At 39.2% G+C, this 21,843-nt stretch overlaps 2 protein-coding genes across 7 annotated transcripts in view; one reads left to right on the top strand and one right to left on the bottom strand.

Annotated features, from left to right (window-relative positions):
- Positions 1-13,192, bottom strand: part of LOC127512280 (cystatin-B-like) — a 37,406-nt gene extending 24,214 nt beyond the window's left edge. Inside the window, exons 1-2 of the mRNA XM_051893057.1 lie at positions 11,458-13,192; positions 5,220-5,323 (exon numbers count right to left, since the gene is read on the bottom strand). Coding sequence (XP_051749017.1) covers positions 5,220-5,323; positions 11,458-11,467 — 114 coding nt within the window. The 5' untranslated portion in view covers positions 11,468-13,192. The remainder of the gene's footprint in view (positions 1-5,219; positions 5,324-11,457) is intronic.
- LOC127512273 (cytosolic phospholipase A2 gamma-like) overlaps positions 1-21,843 on the top strand; it is a 136,144-nt gene that overhangs the window by 3,523 nt on the left and 110,778 nt on the right. For 2 of the 6 annotated variants that reach the window (XM_051893045.1, XM_051893044.1), the window contains exon 1: positions 21,670-21,827. The exons of 3 other annotated variants lie outside the window; for them this stretch is intronic. In XM_051893045.1, coding sequence (XP_051749005.1) covers positions 21,701-21,827 — 127 coding nt within the window. In that variant the 5' untranslated portion in view covers positions 21,670-21,700. One more of the 6 variants, XM_051893043.1, reaches the window with a different exon arrangement.

The following is a 21,843-nucleotide window of genomic DNA, read 5'->3' as shown; positions in this document are numbered from 1 at the left end:
TCTGTGATAATTTTGGGGTGGCAGATGGGGTGGCAAAGCTTTTTCTTAGGGTGGCAGTTGCCACCCCGTGCCACCCCGGTAGATCTGCCCCGGAACACAAATTAAGATATTTTTGTTGAAATCCAATGGCTCAGTGAGGCCTGCATAGCCAGCAATGACATTTCCTCTCTCAAGATCTATTAATGTACTAAAAACATATTTAAATCAGTTAATGTGAGTACAGTGGTTCAATATTAATATTATAAAGCGACGAGAATATTTTTGGTGCGCCAAAAAAACAAAATAACGACTTATACTGTATAGTGATGGCCGATTTCAAAACACTGCTTCATTAAGCTTCGGAGCGTTATGAATCTTTTGTGTCCAATCACGATTCGGATCGCGTGTCAAACCGCCAAACTGCTGAAATCACGTGACTTCATAACGCTTCGAAGCTTTATGAAGCAGTGTTTTGAAATTGGCCATCACTATATATGCATTAATCATAGGTGGGGATTTTAACTGTGTTTTGAACACATTTTTGGACCGATCCTCAACCAAAGTTATACAGCCCTCTAAGGCTGCTCTAAACATTAAGAATTTTTGTGAGCAATATGGGTTGTTAGATCCTTGGAGATTTCTTTTCCCCTCCTCTAATGCATTCTCCTTTTTCTCACCTGTGCATCACTCTTACAGTCGTATAGATTATTTCTTAGTAGATAAGAGTCTCATACCCTTTATTATAACAAGTACATACCACAGCATTGTTATTTCTGATCATGCTCCCTTTTCTTTTTTACTTAGTTTGCCTGCCCCACATTCAACCTTTAAACCCTGGAGGCTGAACCCTCTGCTCTTGGCAGATGGAGAATTTGTTACTTATCTAAATAAGGAGATAGAGTTTTCACTTGATCAACCTCATATTTCAAGATCTACATTATGGGAAGCATTGAAAGCGTATTTACGTGGCAAAATTATGTCTTTTCGTTCTTATGCTAAAAAACAAGTAACCATTAAGCTCAAGGATCTTTCAGCTGCAATTAGCAGGTTGGATGAGCAGTATGCTACATCTCCTAAACCTGATCTATATAAAGAGAGACTGCGACTTCAAACTGAATATAATCTACTATCTACCTCATATGTAGAGAAAAGGTTGTTAAAAACTCAATATACATTTTATCAATTTGGGGACAAAGCCAGTAAACTGTTGGCCTTTCAAGCTTGTCAATCAAATAACTTGAAAATGATCACTCACATTAAGTCCCTGTCAGGCTCACTGTTGTATTCTTTACAAGATATTAACAATAGCTTTGTTAATTTTTTTGCTGCTTTATGTACCTCAGAATATCCTAATGATTCAATAATTATAGATTCCTTTTTTACAAAAGTGGATCAACCAACTATAAATGTCAATTTTAACTCTGATCTTGGCAAACTCATAATGCAAGTAGAAGTGACAAATGCTATTTCAGCAATGCAGAGTAGTAAAGCTCCAGGGCCAGAACACTTTCCTATAGAATTTTATAAGAAATTCTCAACATTATTAGGCCCTCTTCTTGTAGCAGTCTATAATGAATCTTTTATTAATGGAACCCTACCTCCGACACCCACACAAGCTTCAGTCTCTCTTCTTCCAAAAGAAAAAAAGGACCCTACTCTTTGTGAGTCTTATAGGCCAATTTCACTCTTAAATGTTGATTTTAAAATATTAGCCTTACAATGCGTATAGAACCTGGTCTTCCAACTATAATTTCTAATGATCAAACAGGATTTATTCGTGGACGCAATCTATTTAGTAATTTGCGACACCTTTATAATGTAATGTACACTAACACACAAGATGATCAGGACGTTATAATTTCCCTTGACGCTGAAAAGGCGTTCGATAGGGTAGAGTGGAAATACCTCTTTAACACTCTTATGCATTTTGGTTTTTCAGAAGATTTAATTTCTTGGATTAAGTTATTATATACTTTCCCAGTAGCCTCTGTGTGCACAAATAATATTTTCCTTTGCACGAGGTACCAGACAGGGATGTCCGCTCCCCTTTGCTATTTGCAATTTTGATTGAAACTTTGGCTGCAGCACTTCGTCAGTCTGGTAGCTTTAAGGGTATCACTTGGAATGGAATTGAGCATAAGATTGCATTATATGCGGATGATGTTTTGTTATATGTTTCTAACCCTGATTTATCAGTACCCCATATTATTTCAGTCTTAGAAGAGTTTGGTAAATTCTCAGGCTATAAGCTTAACATGCATAGTGAATTATTCCCAATCAAATCATCTCTCTGCATAGATACTTCCCTTATCCCATTTAGAATAGTTCATGAGGGTTTTAAATACCTAGGTGTACAAGTCACATGATCATTTACTGATTTGTTTATTTTGATTTACTATTTTTTCCCTGCTTTTAGGTCGTTGCAAAGATGATTTTACCAAATGGTCCAGATTACCCTTGTCATTAGCAGGTCGTATTAACCTAGTTAAAATGTCAGTCCTACCTTGTTTCCTGTATTTATTTTCAAATATTCCTATTTTTATAAGAAAAACCTTTTTCATTAAATTAGACAGCTTAATTTCTTCCTTCCTATGGGAAAACAAAACCCCTTGTATAAGAAAATTTCTTGGGGGATGGCATTGCCCAATTTTTTATTTTATTACTGGGCAAGTAATATTCAGAAAATCATATACTGGGTGTCTGACTTAGACCCACACAATATTCCACTGTGGGTGCAAAGGAAATAATTATGTAGTAGATTTCGTCTTCGATCCGTAGTCTGTACTTCACTCCCTCTGACCCCCTTTTTACACTTATTTTATTACTGGTGTTGTAAAAAATTTCTATTATTTTTTTAGATTTATTTATTTTATTATTTTTAAATTATTATGACTGCGATTATTAATATTGTATGCTCTTTGGCACCCTATCTTGTCTTTTCTTTCTTTCTTTCTTTCTTTCTTTCTTTCTTTCTTTCTTTCTTTTTTCCTTTTCTTTCCTCCCCCTTTCTCTTAATTGATTTATTATATTTCTCACTCTCAGCCTTTGGCATAGAACAGCAGCTGATAAGCTGGATAATTCTGGAGGTGTACAGGAATTTTTATTTTCTGTGACATTGCAGAGGTTTACTTTTAATTTGATATCAAGTTACCCATCGTAAAGTTTCATTTTTTGCTCGAAATAAATATTTCTCTGTTCTGTATCCTTTAATTCTCCTTTATAAAAGCTTTATGAGGCATAAATAGTCCTCACTTTAAAGTAACTTGATATAAAATTAAAAGTAAACCTTTGCAATGTCACAAAAAATAAAAATTCCTGTAAACCTCCAGAATACATAACTGCGCAGTAAAATGAAACTACGCCTTTGCAGTCTGATATAAAAATAAATTTCTGTAAAGTGTAAACATTTCTGAATAAAAATTTACCAGTGCCAACACTGGATTACAGGAGTGCCAAAATACAACTAATATATATATATATATATATATATATATATATATATATATTTTTTTTTTTTAATAAAACAATAATTAGATAATAAAATATTTCACAGTGTCAAAACTACCTCAGTACTAACTTTAAAACATTAAAGAACAGCAGTGCAGAAAATAACTGAGCCTTTAAATCTCCTTTTTAAAAGCTTTACAAGGCATAAACAGTCCTCACTTTAGATGAGCTCACAAAAATAGTTAACTGACCACTTCTAAATGTTTTATAACTGCCTGAATTAATCATGAATTACAGTAGGAATATGTGTTAATAAAGCATTTATTAACACACTGAGTAACTATTATGTCTAAATAATAATATGCAAAAATGTACATTTAAATAGTTTATTAATCATTTACTTACACTTTCTAAATGATCTTATGAACCACTGACAACACATTAAACACATTATAGATATGCTTATAAGAACAAAGCATTTATAGCTGTATTTATAAACTGCTTACTAATGTATATTAGTATGCTAATGCTTAATAGCATGAGTTATTATAAAGTGTTACCCATTAGGTAAATGAAAATAATAAATAAATGTGGGGAAAAAATACAATTATACATAAATAAGGAAATAAAAGTATAAATACTTATTTATTTTTGTTTTGTTTTTTACATTTCCTTGTATATTTATTTACGTATTTTTTTATTTATTGTTTTTGCAGGTTTTGTCCTCCATACACTTCTTACTTTCTATAATTCACAGATTTTTTTTATTTTACTTCAATATTATTAGTTAAAATGTTTGTGTATGAAAGAAAAAAAAAAAAAAAAAAAAAAAAAAAAATCACACACATAAAAAAGATCATGATTTGGGACCCTCTAGCATCCTGGGCCCATATGCCTGGCATACTTGCAACCCCGTAATGGCGCCCCTGTGCCCTTGAGCAACACACTTGCAGTATTATTAACAGGTTGGTGTTAAAACCTGCTGGGCATTACTGCCTGACGCACCTCTGCCGGTGCCAAATTGCCAGCTGCTGAGTCATCAGCTGGGAGCCACCCTTCACCGATGTTTTGCCCCTTAAGTCCCTGAACATCTCAGGGTAGTGGAGCAGTGTATCTCCACTGGGGAACTTGTTGCTCTCCATCCCTTTCCCTGGCACTAACTGACCTGCTCTTACAAATTGGACAGGCTGCCTCTTAGGGCTCTGGGGCCTCTTGTTCGCCATCACCCTTGCTCTTTCTGTGCATTCTGCCAACTTCCTCACCTGGTCATGGCACCACCTGTAGCAGCCCTAAGCCAAAGCAATTTTGTGTGGAGTCAATATAATGCCACATATGTTTGCAGAAGAATTAAGAATTGCAAAATAAAAATAAAAAATTGAGCAAAAAAACAATGTTTTGCAAGCAAAATAAAAAATTGCAAAAGAAAAACAAAGTATTGAGCAAAAAAGTTGTGTGTGACGTCATTAAACATCATTTCAATCTTTCTTTTTAAAGAATATTAGAGCCATATATGTGCAGGAGAGACTGAAACTAAACAGAGCCGTGGGGACAATAATATTATTTATAAAAGTAAACAAAAAAAAAATCAACAGCATCAAATCGTGCACAATGACAGAAATAAACAGCAGATTTCAGGCTATTTCAGGAGTAGCCTCAAAGACTTTAACCAATCTCTGAGTATTAAAAGCTTTTAATTCACATTTAGTTAACAAAACAAAACCACACACATTTTAAAGTAAAAGTGTGAGTACAACAAGGAAACGATCCACCCACTTGCCTCTCAACCATGGTACCTTGATAAGTGCCTTGATGATGTCACTAGGAGGGAGGCGTGGCCAGGCCCGCTGAACACGCCCCACTTTCTTGACTCCACCCCATGTCAAAACAGTGCCATGAACTGAAACGCACAGAAAAATGAAAATAGGATCAAAGTTCTTAAGCTTCTTTTACAGCTGTAATTGATTTTTGCAATTAATTATATTTTTATTTTTCCAGTACTTATTATCAGTACTGGAATAATACTATTACTTAAACTTTATTTGTGTTTGCATAACTTATTTTTTTCTCTCAATACTTTACTTTTCTTTTGCAATTCTTTATTTTCTTTTGCAATACTTAGTTCTTTTACAAACATGTGGCATTATATTGACTCCATAGTTTTGCACCCATACAGAATGTGGTGGAGGGTTCCCAGAGCCGCTTCACACAGGCTGCAGATTTCTTCAGACCCAAACCACCGTGCCAGGTTGACTGGGCTAGGAAGTGTATCGTAAGTGGCTCTAATAATGAAACTTAACATGGCTTGAGGAATTCTTCAAAGGTCACTCCAACTGACTGACCTTGGCAGGATGTCTGTCCACTTTGTCCACTGGCCTTGTTGACCTTGGCCAACAGATTTTGGCCAAGTTTTTCCTCTTCCAGTCTTGTCACTTCTGTAACCACTAGCTTTTTCCGTTCCTTTATAGATGCTTTTGACTAGAATTTGTGTGGCTTTCCCCAGCCAAGACCCTATCTTTCCTGCTTGGTTCTCCCAACATACTCTTGGTGCTCTAGGTTGGCATTGGTGTTGTCGATGTAGACGTCTGCCTTCCACTTCCTGCTGGTCTGAACCTTGGCACAAACAATTCGTACAAAATGCTCACTTGATTGTCTAAGCTCGAGTACCAGCCTGGTCTTATCCCGCCAGTGCACAAGTGAAATGCTCTTTAGTGGAAGCTGAAGAGCATTTCTTCCGAACAGTGCTGCATCAGAAAGGCATCGCGGCAGCCCAAGCTATTTGTGGATATAGCTGTTGGAAATGGCATCCAGCCTTGCCACTGTTGTTGCTGTTATTCCAGACATTTTCAGCTGCGACATCACATGTTGGTAGACTGTGAACTGGAAGCACCACAGTTTGTTTTTACCAGGGAGGCAGCTCTTGTCAATTTCCTTAAGGCCATCTTTCAGCTGAGCATTAACTGTGGTTTCCATATGCTTATATGTGATTTTTTGTGATTGATCTGTGAATTGGTTGTTTAGAGAGCACTGGAATTCTTTCCCCTGCCACTTGGAAATAAATTGTGTACACTCACCTGCCCTTGCAGATTGAGTGACTGTGGGACTTGGCCAAATTGATTCTCATCCTGGCCCAGCTCGGCAGCTCTTCCAGCCTCTTGATGAGCTGTGCTGTGCTGTGCATGTCGCTGTCTGGAGCAGGATTTTGACATCATCCATGAAGCAACCGGAATCCTGTACTATTCCTTACTCCCCTCGCAATGGTCCTTGCTCACATCAGGATGAACTCAAAGGTTTCTGTGAATAGAATGGGCAAACTGAGCACCCCATAGCTATTCCCCTGCCAAGTTTTTGCCAGCTGGTTGTAAAGTCATGTAGTGAGTGGCAGATCTTCAAATCCGCAAAATAGCTTTGGATGATGTTACTGACACACGGAGGCATGTGGAAGAAGTCCAGGGCAAAGTCAATCAACCGATGTGAGAACAGAGCCATTGGCTTTCTCCAAATCCATCCAGACAACATGAAGATCCTTCTCGTCCCTTTCAGCAAATTGGATCTGGTCCCAGATTGAAGGATTAGTTCACTTCAGAATTAAAATTTCCTGATAATTTACTCACCCCCATGTCATCCAAGATGTTCATGTCTTTCTTTCTTCGGTCAAAAAAAAAAGAAAAAGGTTTTTGAGGAAAACATTCCAGGATTTTTCTCCATATAGTGGACTTCAATGGCTACCAACAGGTTGAAGGTCCAAATTGCAGTTTCAGTGCAGCTTCAAAGGGCTCTTGTGATCCCAGACGAGGAATAAGGGTCTTATCTAGCGAAACGATCGGTCATTTTCTAAAAAAAAATAAAAATTTATATACTTTTTAAACACAAATGCTCATCTTGCACTGCTCTGCAATGCGCATGCATTATGTAATCAGGTTGGAAAGGTCACGTGTGAAGTATGAGGAAGTACCACGGTAGGGCGAAAATCTCATTTTCTCCTATTAAACTTCAAAATCGTCAGACATCATTGTTTTATCTTTTTTTGTAAAGGGCGTTTGACTTAGTGTTTGCAAGTTTGCTTGGTAGACACTAAATCTGTACTTCCGCATAAGTCACGTGTGACCTTTGTAACGTGATTTTTTTTTTTTTTTAGAAAATTACCAATCATTTCACTAAACAAGACTTATTCCTCGGCTGGGATTGTGTAGAGCCCTTCCACCTGTTGAACCCCACTGAAGTCCACTATATGGAGAGAAATCCTGGAATGTTTTTCTCAAAAACTTTAATTTCTTTTTGACTGAAGAAAGAAAGACATGAAGATCTTGGATGACATGGGGGTGAGTAAATTATCAGGAAATTTTCATTCAGAAGTGAACTAATCCTTTATTGTTGCATGCTCTGAGCACCCTAAGAAACTTTTTACTTCCTCATTCCTAGTCATGCAAATTAGCAGTGTTATTCTTTCATCAATTTGGTCAAAATGCAATAACTTGTTCAACTCTGAAGTGACTTTCTGTTAACACTTTAAAATAAGGTCCCATTAGTTAATGCATTAATAAGCAATACATATGTTACAGGCCTATTTCTTATTTGTTAACATTAAACTGTTCTTTGTTAGTTCATTTAGCTCAAGTTAACAGGTATAACTTGATTTTAATGTAAATATTGAAATGAACATGGACTAAGATTAATAAAGGATTTAGAAGTATTTCTCATTGTTAATGAGATTTAATGTTAACCAATTGTTACGAAATGACAGCACCGAGCACAGAGTGAGGATCCACATGCAGTTTAATGAGAAAATACAATCCACAGTCAGTCCAAAAACCAGGCAGAGGGTCAAAGCACAAATTATCAGTCCAAATCCATGACAAGGCAGAAAACAGAACCAGGAACAACAAAACCACTCAGAAAACTGTCAGTAACATGAAACACAAAAACAAGACTTCATAGTAAAGGAGTATAAATAGACAGAGTTAATTACATGGTATGAACAAGACACAGCTGAGACTGATAAACTAATAATGAACAGAGAGTTCTGGGAAATGGAGTCCGGGAATAACACAGTGTGACAATAAGGAAGGCTGCCATCTGCTGGTAAACAATTGCATCCGCAGCTGACAGATGTAACACCAGTATTACCTTAATGTAAATGTTTCTTGTTGAACATCTTATTCCTCTCTGAAACATCATATTACGGAGGTAAATGGATTATGAATGCTGCTTCTAATCTTACTTAAATTTCAGCCTGTAATGTGTACTGTACAAAACATTAGCTCAAATAATTAAATTATTTACTGCAGTTTGCATTGATTTAGTCAGAATTGTTTCAGACATTTTGATGTGCTTGAACTGTTTTTTTGTTTGTTTTTTGTAGGCCGAACACCCGAACTGAGCCCGGTTGTCTTGCACAAGTTCACTTGGTTTTCTCGGAAGCAAGGCATTCTGCCGGATAACTTCGTCATCCTGCCTAAAAATGGTAAAACGGCCATCACAGGCTCATTGGAAAAAACTTACCTGTGGCAACATTTTTGCAAAACGCAAAATACAAACCAATACATACATATCACTACAGTTTCCAACAGAAATGAACACTAGAGGCAGTAAAACAGCAAGCATTTTTAATTGTTTTCACACACAATTATGATTACAGGGGCAGATTATAGATCAGTAAAGACTTGTTTTCACGCAGCTCCTTGCACAATTATGTTATGACCTCAAAACACATTTTACCATAGTGCATGATTTGTAAACGAATATATTTTGGAGTTTGCACCACTTAACCAGCTCCATATTTTCAGCTGGTTAGTTCACCCAAAAATTAAATTTCTGTCATTAATGACTTGGTGACATGTATTGCACAAAAGAAGAATTAAGAAAGCCAGGATAACAGAAAAAGTGTGGCTTGACCTAGTTTAATCAGCGCATCCTGGCTTAGTCCGTTGCACGTTTGCTGAGCCAGGATGAATACGTGCAGCTATGTCAAGCCAGGTTTAGACAGTTGGGATAAGTGCACGTTCACGGCATTCTTAAACAGACCACGTCATTGCGTAGTGTTTTTGCGTAGTATACACATAAAAAATATGATTTTGTAATATGTTCATTTAGATTTGTTCATAAAAAATAATATAAAAATATATTTTATTTGTAAAAGTAATATAAACAACATCTTTATGATCAGATATTTGTATTTTTAAATTCAACATTAAATTATTGAACAGTTACACATTTTTGAAGAATTACATTTTATGTATTTTCTTAACTAGTAAAATTACCAGAATCCTTTCTGTTTTTCTAAAAAAAAAAAAAAAAGTGTACCTTACAGTGTACCTAACTGAACAACAATTATAGGTATAAGATAAAAACACGCTCTAAATAACCAGTGCTCCACTGTAACCATCATAATTACAATTCAAGGAGTTACTTGTAATTTCCACAAATTAACAGTTGTACACTTTGCCTTAAATGTGACCAGTGGACATGCATGTTATTCAGGAAATTTATCATGAAGATTAATTGCAAATACTTATCCACTATGTGCTTTTTATTTGTGTAGTTTATTTTATCTATTTAATCTATCTCATCTATCTACTCTTTTATCTATTTAGGTTTTTTTCCTAATTGATTTCATCCAATCTATAATCTGACAATTTGATCTATTTATATCTATCTAAACGTTTATCTATTTTATCTCTCTATCCTTCTTAAAGAACAAACATGTCTGGACAAATAGGACCTGGCAGCAAGTCAAGATTAAGTACAAGAACATTTTGCAAGCTGGTAAGTGTAAAAATGTACAAATTAGGTGAATAGTGTCTGCTGACACATTTTATTGTCTGTACTGATTTTAGCATTTTAAAAAAAGGCTCATATTTACACTGAACCATGACTGTAACACAATGTATTAATCATCTTTTCTTTTTTTTTCTCTCCAAAGCTCCAAGCTGACAAGTGACGACAGCAAAATAAAAAAATTAAAAAAAAATTCCAAAAACATTGTGGTTTCCTACCTTTTTCATGAATGTCCAGTACACTACATAGTTATTGATCCAGTGAAGTGGAACTAGAATTTGGGAAGATAAACTGCTACCAATGCTAAATAAAATGCATGTACACATGAAAGAGTGACATACATTATCCTTTATTAAAGGATAGGCTAAATCAAAACAAACTGTAATAATATATGTATTCATCAAGCCTCTGACAGCAATATGAACAGCAGTCTTCATAATAACAGTAAAATAACAGTAGGCATAATTAGATGATTGACAGTATATCTAGTATTTTAATGTAGGATAATTAAAATGATGCAACATATTTACAGAAGACCTTGGAGTGACTGTAAAACACATTAATTTCTAGTAGGATTGACAGCAGAACTAACAGATAAATCACTAGGATTAATCTTAGCCTGGTTGTTAGCCTGCTCTGGAGCAAATCTCCATAGTAACTTAATATAACTTAATTTAGCCTGCTTTCATGCATATACGAGCGTATGGGACGCTCAGGGGGTTCAGGTGTAGTGCACCAAAGATGGGGTGTGTGTGTTTCCGGTAAGAAAAACACGAGAGGGAATCCCAGTTTAACTTGTTTAATCAAAGGAGGTTTGTATATGTTACTTCACACATGTGGTCTATAATAAACAGAAGAGAAACAAGGAAAACAGTTGTAAATATATCAGTAAAATGACATAAACATTCAGTTATTAAGTAATATATTAATTAACATAAATTGTTTAACTGTGTGCTGATTATATTTAATAATTAAATAAACAATGACATATGCTCAATATTACAAGGAATATATGCAACGTCATCAAATTCAACAGTTTCAAACAACACTGAACAAAGTGGGCGATATGCAACCAGTAAGTGAACATAGTATCCATACTTCAATGGAAAAACTCTTATTTTCAAGATCAAAGTCCGATATGAAAACACCCTGGTTTCACTTTGTGACGCAGTTCCAAATGCGCTCAATCCACGGGCAAATATCAACATTCAGAACAACAATATCAACCACAAAGGCAAAATACAGATGAAAACTCACCAGCAGTCATTCACGCACTGGAGAAAACATACACAAAGTGGAATAAACAGTCCAGCCAGCCTGACTCATACTCGCAATTCAGCTACCGACTCTGCACGTTTGCGCCTGAATGAGCTGTGTATGCTACATTCCACTAGGGGGCGTGTTAGGGCTTTCTCACATAGCCGCCCCCAAATGTGAGTAAGGACATTTGAAACAGTGAGAAACCCTAACTAATTAGTAGGCTCAAAAGGGTGATCATCAGAAAGCTTAGGGAGTGGGACTATACGGGATACAGGTCTCACATATGTGCGATTGTGTACCTGAACTGCAACTGTTCTGGTACGTCCATCAAGTCCAGGGAAAATATTCGTCACTTTACCTACTGGCCAACATGCACGTGGAAGTTGTGGGTCCACTATCAGTACCACCTGGTCTAGACCAATTTCTCCTCCATCTTTACGCCACTTCTGTCTTTCTTGCAGATTCGGGAGATAGTAATGGATGAATCTAGACCAGAAATGGTCAGCAAGTACCTGGCTATGTTTCCATCTTCTGGTTCCCAATTGATTACTTGAATCATAGAGCACTTGTGGGAGTGAGGAATCATGTCGGCCCATTAGGAGAATGCTAGGCATAACTGGGTCTGGATCCGACACGTCGGAGGACACGTATCCCAAAGGTTTGGCATTTAGGATGCCCTCTACCTCAGTGAGCACAGTACACAGTGCAGTTTCAGTCACTGTTTGATCCTTCAGTACTACCTTTAGGGCTTGCTTTCCTGACTTAACTTCCCGTTCCCAAGCTCCCCAGAAATGAGGGGCACCAGGTGGAATAAATCTGAATGAAATCTGTTGTTCTGCGAGTTGTTCCTTTAGTTGAGGCATCATGGCTTCATAGGCTGCTCTCATCTCTTTGTCTCCTCCAACAAAGTTGGTACCATTATCGGAAAGAAGCTCAAATGGTTTCCCTCTTCGAGCTATGAATCTGCGGAAAGACATCAAGAATGCATCTGTGTCAAGGCTATCTAAGAGATCAAGATGGAGACAACGGGTGGTCAGACATTTGAAAACTATTCCCCATCTTTTCTCTGTTCGTCGGCTGATCTTCACTGTGAATGGACCAAAGCAATCCATTCCAGTGGAATAGAATGGGGGTTTGTACAGACATGCTGGTGGGAGGTCGGCCATTTTGGGTATATTAGGCTTGGCACGCCATTTCTGGCAGTCCATACACGTATATTGATGCTTCTTGATAGCTTCCCTTCCTCGCAGAATCCAGTATCGTCTTCTCAGCTCAGCAAAGACTCTTTCTGGTCCAGGATGTAAAAGGGAGGCATCATAGTCCTTGATCAGAAGCTTGGTTAGGTTGTGTTGCGGATCAAGCACAATGGGATGTATTGCATCCAATTCCATATGCTTAGCATGTCTTAGTCTCCCTCCAACCCTGATAAGTCCACTTTCTTTGTCATACTCGGGGGATAAGGATGCTAATCTGCTGTTGTATGGTAACGGTCGCTCAGAGGCGAGAGCCTTAAACTCATCAGGAAAGGAATCTTTCTGAGCCTTTTGTAGTAGGAGCTTCTCTGCTGAGATGTAACTATCTGAATCATCTGTTGACTGCGTGGAAGATATAGCCGCCCCATGAAGGGTCACTGTGTGTCACTGTAGCCTTTAGTAGCTCAGTCCAGGTACTAAATTGGTTTACATCAGGAAGGGGAATGTCTGAACTAGTGCATACATGCAGGCAAATTGCTGACCTTTTCAACTCTGCTTCTGGTTCAGGTTCATCTGCTGGCAAAGTGGGCCAACATGACTCTGGCTGAAGCAGGAAATTTGGTCCATTAATCCAACGGCAAGGTGGGGTTAAATCCTTTAATGGCTGACCTCTTGTTATGAAATCAGCAGGGTTGTTCGCTGAATCAACGAACCTCCAAGAATCAATATCGGTAAGTGACTGAATTTCAGCCACCCATGTCCCGACAAAGACTTTGTATCTGCATGAGTCAGATTTAAGCCACTAGAGGACGGTAGATGAGTCTGACCAGAGAATGACATGATTAATGTCAACAGTTAGTTCAGCTTGAAGAATATTAGCCACCTGCGCTCCGGTAAGTGCCGCACTAAGCTCCAGCCGAGGAATTGTCATTTGCTTACGAGGTGCCACTCGTGAACGGGCTAACACAAATGAGACATGCACATACATCCTTCATTGTTTTCTGTGCGCATGTAGGCCACTGAGCCGTAAGCCCTCTCCGATGCGTCGTAGAATATATGTAAATCCCGATTGAGGATTTCCCCATGCTCCTCAAATGAAATGTAACATCTTGGGATTGCAATCTGATTCAAACTTTGGAGCTCTTGTTGCCAGTCTTGCCATCTGGTTAACAGGCTGTCAGATGTGATTGGGTCATCCCACCCAAGATTGTTCTTCCACAAATCCTGGACCAGCACTTTGGTTCAGGTAGTAAATGGAATTAGATAACCCAGGGGATCATATTGTGATGCCAAAACTCTGTAGACATTAAGCAGAGTGGGTTCAAGGCATCCGGATTGACTGGGTTTGTAGCTGAATGAGTCTCTGAGGCAGTTCCACAGTAACCCAAGTGTACCTTCCAGAAGGTCAGTACTCTTTTGTGATAGCCAGAGTTCACTATTCTGTGATATTGCTTCAGAGGGAAGATGCTGGATTACCTCGGGTCTGTTGCTGGCCCATTGGCGGAGCTCAAATCCACCGGTGAGCAAAAGTTGCCGTAGGTCGTCTACTAATGCTCTAGCTTCAGCAACTGTATGAAGGCTATGTAGACAGTTGTCTACATAAAAGGAACTTTTGACTGTTCTGACCAGAGCTGGGTCTACTTGCGGGTGGTTCTGAGCGATTTCCTGGAGTGCATATATGGCACAGCACGGGCTGCACGTTGTGCCAAATGGCAAGACTTGCCATTTGTAGATCTTAGGCTGTTCTGTCCTCTGCATGTCTCTCCACAGAAAGCGCACTATAGGCTTATCACTTGGCAAGAGGCAAACCTGGTGGAACATGCCTTTCACATCTCCGCTGATGGCTACAGGGTATTCGCGGAACCTCAGCAAGACACCAAGTAAAGACGGACCAAGAACGGGCCCAGGCAGGAGGATGTCATTTAGAGCTTGGCCTTGGTATGAATAAGAACAGTTGAAAACTATTCTGTCCTTGTGGTTATGCGTCGCCATATGGTGAGGGATGTACCATGACTCAGGAGACTACTCAGCTTCTTGTGTTGATATCTCTGCCACATAGCCAGCTTCTTGCAGTTTTCTCATTTCAGAACAATAAGACTCAGCTCGCCTAGGGTCTTTAGCAAGTTTACGCTCAGTGCTTCGAAGGTTCACCATTACTGCTTCTTTTGGGGCTTTAAGAAGTTCAGAATTGGGCCGTCTAAGCAAGGGAGTGGCATATTGCATAACTCCGCTGACTTCTACCCTTGTTGTATGTGTCTGGAGAAGAGCAAGGGCATACTGGTCTTGTTTGGAACGAGCGGCTGTCTTCTCATTAACATATGGCAGAGTATCAATTTGCCAGAGGTGTTCCACATTCTTGAATAACTCGGTATTCTGTGTGGTTGTGGTTATGTGGAAACACCGTGGGGAGGAAAGATTGGTTTGACTGAGCCCAATGGGACCTTGGAGGGTCCAACCAAGTCTCGTACAGACAGCAATCGGTCCTTTGGCGGGTCCCACGCACACTGACTGAACAGGAGTAAGCAGGTGAGGCATGTCAGACCCAATGAGCAATAGAGGTTGGGCTCGGTCGATCAAGGGTAATGGCAAGGACCTAATATGCTCATACTTGTGCTGAAGAGCAGACACAGGGTAAGAATGTTCGGAAAGTCTCAGGTTATCTGCGGTGAAAGCATGATGAATCAGGTATTTCCGGCCTGGTTTGTGCAAGGGTGACACATGAAGGGAAACAGTGGCTCCATGCAGATTAACTACATCCTGATGGACAGTGCGTAGAATGAGTGTTTCAGGTTCAGTAGGGAGATTCAGCTGGTCTACAGCCTGTGACAGAACAATACTACGCTCTGAACCATCATCCAGCACTGCGTATGTTTCCATGACTTTCTCTTGATTGTGCAGTAAGACCTTGACTATCTTCAACATTACCCTTTGAGATCGGTTAGGCTGGTCTAAATAGACCTGAGGGGTTGGAACATTAACCAACAGCACACTCTTGTGGATCTGTAAGGCTGCATCATGCAAGATGGTCAGATGTAACTCTTTACAATTTGTACAGGTTCTTTTCAGAGTACAACTGTCTGGAGTATGCATTCGCCCACATTTCCAACAGCGCTTCTCTTTGGATATCCACTGTACTATTTGCTCTGTGGTCAGTTTCTTGAACTTGGGACAAGCATTAAGGAAGTGGTCTTTGGTGTTACAGTATGGGCAGAAGGGTTGCATCTTAGAAGGGGTCTTAGATTTCATCTGTCCCTGCAAGACTGAACTAGCCTCAGCTGAATACAAGATTGGGCGATTGGGCGAGAAGGTAGTGACCTTTGCTGATCTTTCTTGGCAAATCTAGCAGTATCAGCCTGATACAATGTAGCTGCTTTATTGGAGATGCGCTTCGCCTGTGACTTCATCTGCAGCCATGCAGACAGATCAGGTAATGTATAAGTGCGGTCTGTGTCAGTTTGCAGAATACCTCGGCTGAAACAGTACTCGACGAGCCCATCGCGATATGATGGTGGCATCTTGCTTAACAAGCGATCAACATGAGAGCCACAGCGCAGCTCGTATCCGTTTGGGCCCTCCAAAGTTCTGAGCATCCCTACTAGTGTTTGGATAGATAAGGAAAAGGAGTCAAACGCTTCTGCATCACCGAACTTGACTGCTGGTGCATTCAGTATGACACCTAATTCGGACTGTACCAGCTGACTAGGTTGACCATATTTTGCTTGTGCTTGTAATGCAGTTGTGTATGGCCTGGGGTCATGCATGTATGCTTTGGCCAACTGGAGAGCGCTAGGAAGTTTTAAGTGACTTAAAAGGACCTGATATTTGTAATGTTCACTCAAATGAGGCTGGTTATTCATTACATTGTCTAAGGACATCTTCAGTAGTGCAAAGTCACTTTCCCTGCCAGTGTCAAAGTATGAGATAGCTGGCTTTGGGACACCATAAGCTGAGGCAGCTAGCATTTCCAGACCAGGTGGTTGGGCTGGGGAGGGGTACAATGCTGGCTGACTATGAGAGGCATCAGGTGGGGGAACAGGATACGGTACTGCTGTCCAATGAGGGCTAGGATTCGTGGTTTGGTAGGACTGAGTATGTAAGGGAGCCCCTAACGTTACAGGAACTGTAGGTGGAGCTGTAGGTAGGACACTAACAAAGGGTGTCTGACTATAGGTGACAGAGATGTCTGAGTAATGGTGCGGTCTGGCCACCGCAGCTGGGTTAAAGGGTAAAGGAGCAGCATAATCTGGCCTAGACATTAAGGTGGGCTGTGCAATAACTAGCGAAGCCGATGACCTTGTAACTATGCTGGGCTGGGTTACCTCGGCAGCTGAGGTGACAGAACTGAATGGGGGTTCAGCTACTGAAGCAGTAATGTGTACAGCAGGTAATACAGGGCAAGGCATTACTGATGACACAGGTATAAAGTTAACATGGCAAGGGGTAGAATGACTAGGCATTACTTGGGCAGATGATTTAAGATCATCGGTAGCAGAAACTCTGTGTTGTTGAGCGCTGACCTCAAACAGAGGATCAACAGCATGGCTAGACTGTGAATCAGGAACATTTACATCTTGAGATTCCTGTTTAATCCATTTGGCGCGTCCGTTGAGAATGTTATTTGTTGACATAATATAGAGGCTACTATGTCCTTTCTAAAAGCTGCTGAGAGACTCAGACAGGGACTTCATTGGTGACGCATAAATAAAATATAGGTGAGGCAAAAAGTACTTCTGGTTGCTTTTCTTTTTATTGCACAGACTGATATTTCTTGATGGTATAAAGGTTTTTGTGGTCAACAAAGAAATACATCGTCCCTGCTCACCCCCTCTCCCCTCCCCCCCTCAATGACAACAGATAAGTAACGCACATTGCCAAATACGATCGCAATTCTTTGCACAAACATTTTTACTGAGAATGACTAGAAGCCTAAGCAACACTGACAGCCTTAGCAACAGCATGTTGCCAATACCTGATAGCTTTAAAACAATGAGCATTAAAAGGAACTTAGCTTAGCATTCAGAGATGAAGGAGAGTGAAATAGCCGGCTGTGACGTGGATGCTTGATCTTCTCTTGAAACCTTCTTCATGCGGGGAGTGCAGATCCATCAGAACTTGTTCTTGAGTCAGTCAACTTCTAGTCCAGTTGCAGCGATGCGAGAAGCAATGCTAACTAGTGATGGGCAAATGAAGCCTCATGAAGCACTGAGGCTTCTCCCTCATTGTTTCAGGAAAAGATTCAAAACGAAAACAGCGCCATCTGGTGTTTAGTAAAAAATAAAGCAGGCAAAACTCTGTGAAAGAAGCTTCGTCGGAAGTGCTCAAATAAAAGCCTAATAGTGCGTGTGTGTGTGTGTTGAATTTATCTCAGTGATAAATAAATGTACCCATTAAACTATGGCATAAATGCCAGTATGAATATCAATATGATGTAACAGAAGAATAAATGTACACATATATGAATTGCATATGGCAAATATTTTATTTTCCTGAAATAAATTGTATTCTTCATATTACTTGTATAACTGGGTATCTAAAATATAGATATAAATATGATATAGATAAATTAACTAAATTAATAACTATTGATTCTTACAATGGAATGAATCAATACTGAATTTACTTAAGCTGGACAATGACATCATTTTCTTTAACAATCTGCATTGTAAAAAGCGCTATATAAATAAAGGTGACTTGACTTGACAGATATCAGTAGATACAAGCACAAGATACAAGGTGTAAAAACCTTTCTAAAAGTGAATTTACAGTAGGTCAGTGATAAAAAGATGTTTGTGTTTGGAAAATGCAGTTACAGGAGAATTAGGTGAAGAAGCAGAGAGTAAGTCATGTTGGCTGTTGTTAGGCTATTCATTTATTTTCATGTATTTTAACTCACTCTGGATAATATGTTGTGGAATGGTCTCGAACCCCGGCCCGATCGCTGCTGGCATGCGAGGCAAATGCATTATCAATAGCTATGTTTCCATCCAAAGTTGCATTTTTAACTTATGCGCAAATTTTGAATATCGCAAAAAACATTTGCGAATAAAGCAGTGTTTCCATCCAATGAGTCAAAGAGAACAAAAACGTCACTTCCTGATACACTGGCGCTAAATATCACTAGGAAAAAGGGAAGTTTCTGCAAAAGAAGCCATTGTATATAATAATTTTCATTTATAATAAATTATTTATGCTCAGACCGCGCAGATGAAACACAATAAACACTGTCATGTTATCTTGCATTCAAATGCCTGGTATTTGTGAACGCAATCGTGTGAGGCGCTGGAGGGAATTAAACCGAACCACTTTAATGACAGACTTTGCTCAGGCATTACAGAATGACCAAAAACAGCATTTCAGATGCTGTGCAACGAGATCGGTCCGCTGGTTGGTCCAGTTATGCTGTTACATTGCAAAGTCACGTCTTTTTTGATGCGCATCAAGAAATTCAACGTTTTTTTATGTGATGTTCCAAAATGCACATTAAAATAGGTGGATGGAAACATAGCTATTGACGCTGAACACCTCATTCTCTAACAGTCGTCAGTGTGCAGTAGTATAACTGCAAAACTCTCACTATTTGGCCACTGTTACACACGCAATGCAAGTGGATGTCTGTTTATTACAGCTGACGCACAACAAAATGCTTCCCGAAAAATAAAGCGCAAATGATGAATGAATGACAAGGAAGCACAAAAAATGAATGTACAGTACACCAGAGTAAATACAGACAAGGGTTTGTTGTTAATCGCCAACAGCACATCAGCTCCAGACAATCAAAACCCAGTGTTACGCACATGATAAGGAATCAAAGCAGCCTCCGCGTCTGTTTTCAGGCCTTCCCACTTAGCTGGAAAGCTGTTCTAATATAAACGCGGGTCCTAAAGCACTTGCTCAGTCATAAACCTTCATTCCAGTGTTATTCTTTTGAGCTGTTTTGTATTGTGTCCCATCTCTTGTTCTGCAGTTTTTTTTCTTTTTATTTTCAAATCTCCTTCTAGCTCGTTCTCTCTCCTCGACCGCCATACGCCCCCTAATGCAAATTGGTTACAAGTTTGTTGTTGGTATCGGCCAGACTAACTTCCAAATAGTGTATTTGAAATAATACTGAGTCCACCTTTAATTTAAACTGGAGGGTTAGATGTTGTTATACAGTTCTATAAAGATCTGTACAGTTTATTGATATTCATTTTTATTTATTTAATAAAAATCGAACTTTGTTTTGTTCAAATTAGTTTACTACGGTAAGACTATTATAAGTGTTTCTAGACCGGGCAGGATTGTTTTCACGGGAAATTGCGTGATACGTCATTTGCCTGTTAGTTGTCACAACAAACGAGAAACCTCGAACCTCTGGAATCACCTGTTTTTTTGTAAAAAACAGGAGATGGCGTTTTTATTACTCAACAGGTGATTAAGCTATTTTATTGAACAGATAAATTGGCATATCATATGTAGCTCTCTGACAGAGTTCAGTGTAGCCTAAGCATTATCTATCTGAAAGGCTCATTTTTATTATGGTTGTTGCAGCGCTGTGCTGGACTTTATTTTCAATGAAGTAGGCTACCGTGAATATTAATGGGGAAAGCTTACAGTAACGTCTTCAGCTAGTCAGCTTCAGACCCTCCCATCTGAACTGGTCATAATGTATCTGTGGATGTATACGATCTGCAAAGTTATAAAGCAAATATTCCAAATAACCCAAGTTCAAATCCCAGCTAGTGGACTTTTCCTGATCCTGTCACCCTCTCTCTCTTCCACTTTGCTTCCTGTATACATACTGTCCTATCACAATAAAAAGCAAAATCACCAAAAAAATAAATCTTTAAACTGATGCTGGTTAAGCTCCATCCACACACTGAATAGAATCAGCATCTTTTTAGCCACCACATTAACATCTCTTGTCATGGGGATGGGGGAACATGACAAGAGATGTTAATGACAAGCTCGATTGTTTGCTGGCAGATTCTGTTCCCACCCTGTTTCTTACACAATGAGGTTCTAATATTTATCAAACTGATGCTGGTTAAACTCCATGCACACACAGAATAGAATCAGCATCTTTTAAGTCACTACATTAACCGCTCTCATCACATTGTTGGGGAAATGGATTCTGACAGCTGGATTGATTGCTGTCACATTTTTTTCCCCACCATGTTTCTTACACAGTGAGGTTCTAATATTTATCAAACTGATGCTGGTTAAACTCCATGCACTCACAGAATAGAATCAGCACCTTTTTTTTAGCCACTACATCAGCATCTCTCATCATGGGATTGGGGAACGGATTCTCACAGCTGGATTGTTTGCTGGCAGATTTTGGCTGGATTGTAAATGGACCTTTGGAGAGAGAGAACATCCAAATGAACAAAACACAGGATGGCCACAGGTGATGGCAAACAGGATTTCAGTAGTAAGCCTGGAGAACCTAATTCAACAGCAAATGAGTTATGATTTACCTGAGTGTAAGCAAGCAAAAAAAATAGGAAATGTCTATAGAGGATAGGCAGTTTATGTATGTATATCCTAATCACAGTCTGTATCACAGTCCATAGAGCTTGTTGATGGACATCACTGCATTGAGCTTCCATTGAAGAAAAAGGATGTAGCGTTTGTTGTTTCTTCTCTGCACGATCAATTTCTGAAAAGGAAATTCAAAAGAAATTCAGCTTTCCACTAGGACTATTGTAGTTTCATGGAGGACATGAAATTGAAGCAAAACCTGGCAGAATCTGGTACATCCCACACCACAGGGTGTATTACCCACAAAAACGCAAACTTCGAGTTGTGTTTGACTGCACAGCTACCTACCAAGGAAAATCACTCAACTTTCAATTTTCAAATGTGTGTGTCCTTCATATAGGTGGCTGGGAAATGGTACCTGATTGGTTTTGCCACCAGTGCTGAGTGGTTTGTCACCTGTAAGGCGGACATGAAGATGGGAGTCGCCATGCTGACACCGACTGATGAAGGAGATCTGGAGATGGCATATTCCAGTCTCAAGTAAAATAAACTGATCACTAAAAATAAACTATGAACGAAACTTTCCCATGTTGGATAATGCAAAGATTTTACCCATTTGTCCTCGGTCTTCCAGTCCTGATGGCACAAGCTTGAGGTCGAACCAACTCGCTAAGAAGACTAATATTCCTGGAAAATTCAGCTACCGCAGTGAACGTAAGAAAGATATGAC

Source organism: Ctenopharyngodon idella, chromosome 5 (genome assembly GCF_019924925.1).
Source record: "Ctenopharyngodon idella isolate HZGC_01 chromosome 5, HZGC01, whole genome shotgun sequence".
Taxonomy (NCBI): Eukaryota; Metazoa; Chordata; class Actinopteri; order Cypriniformes; family Xenocyprididae; genus Ctenopharyngodon; species Ctenopharyngodon idella.
Note: the sequence above shows the minus strand (reverse complement) of the source record. Positions and strands in the feature narration are given on the sequence as shown.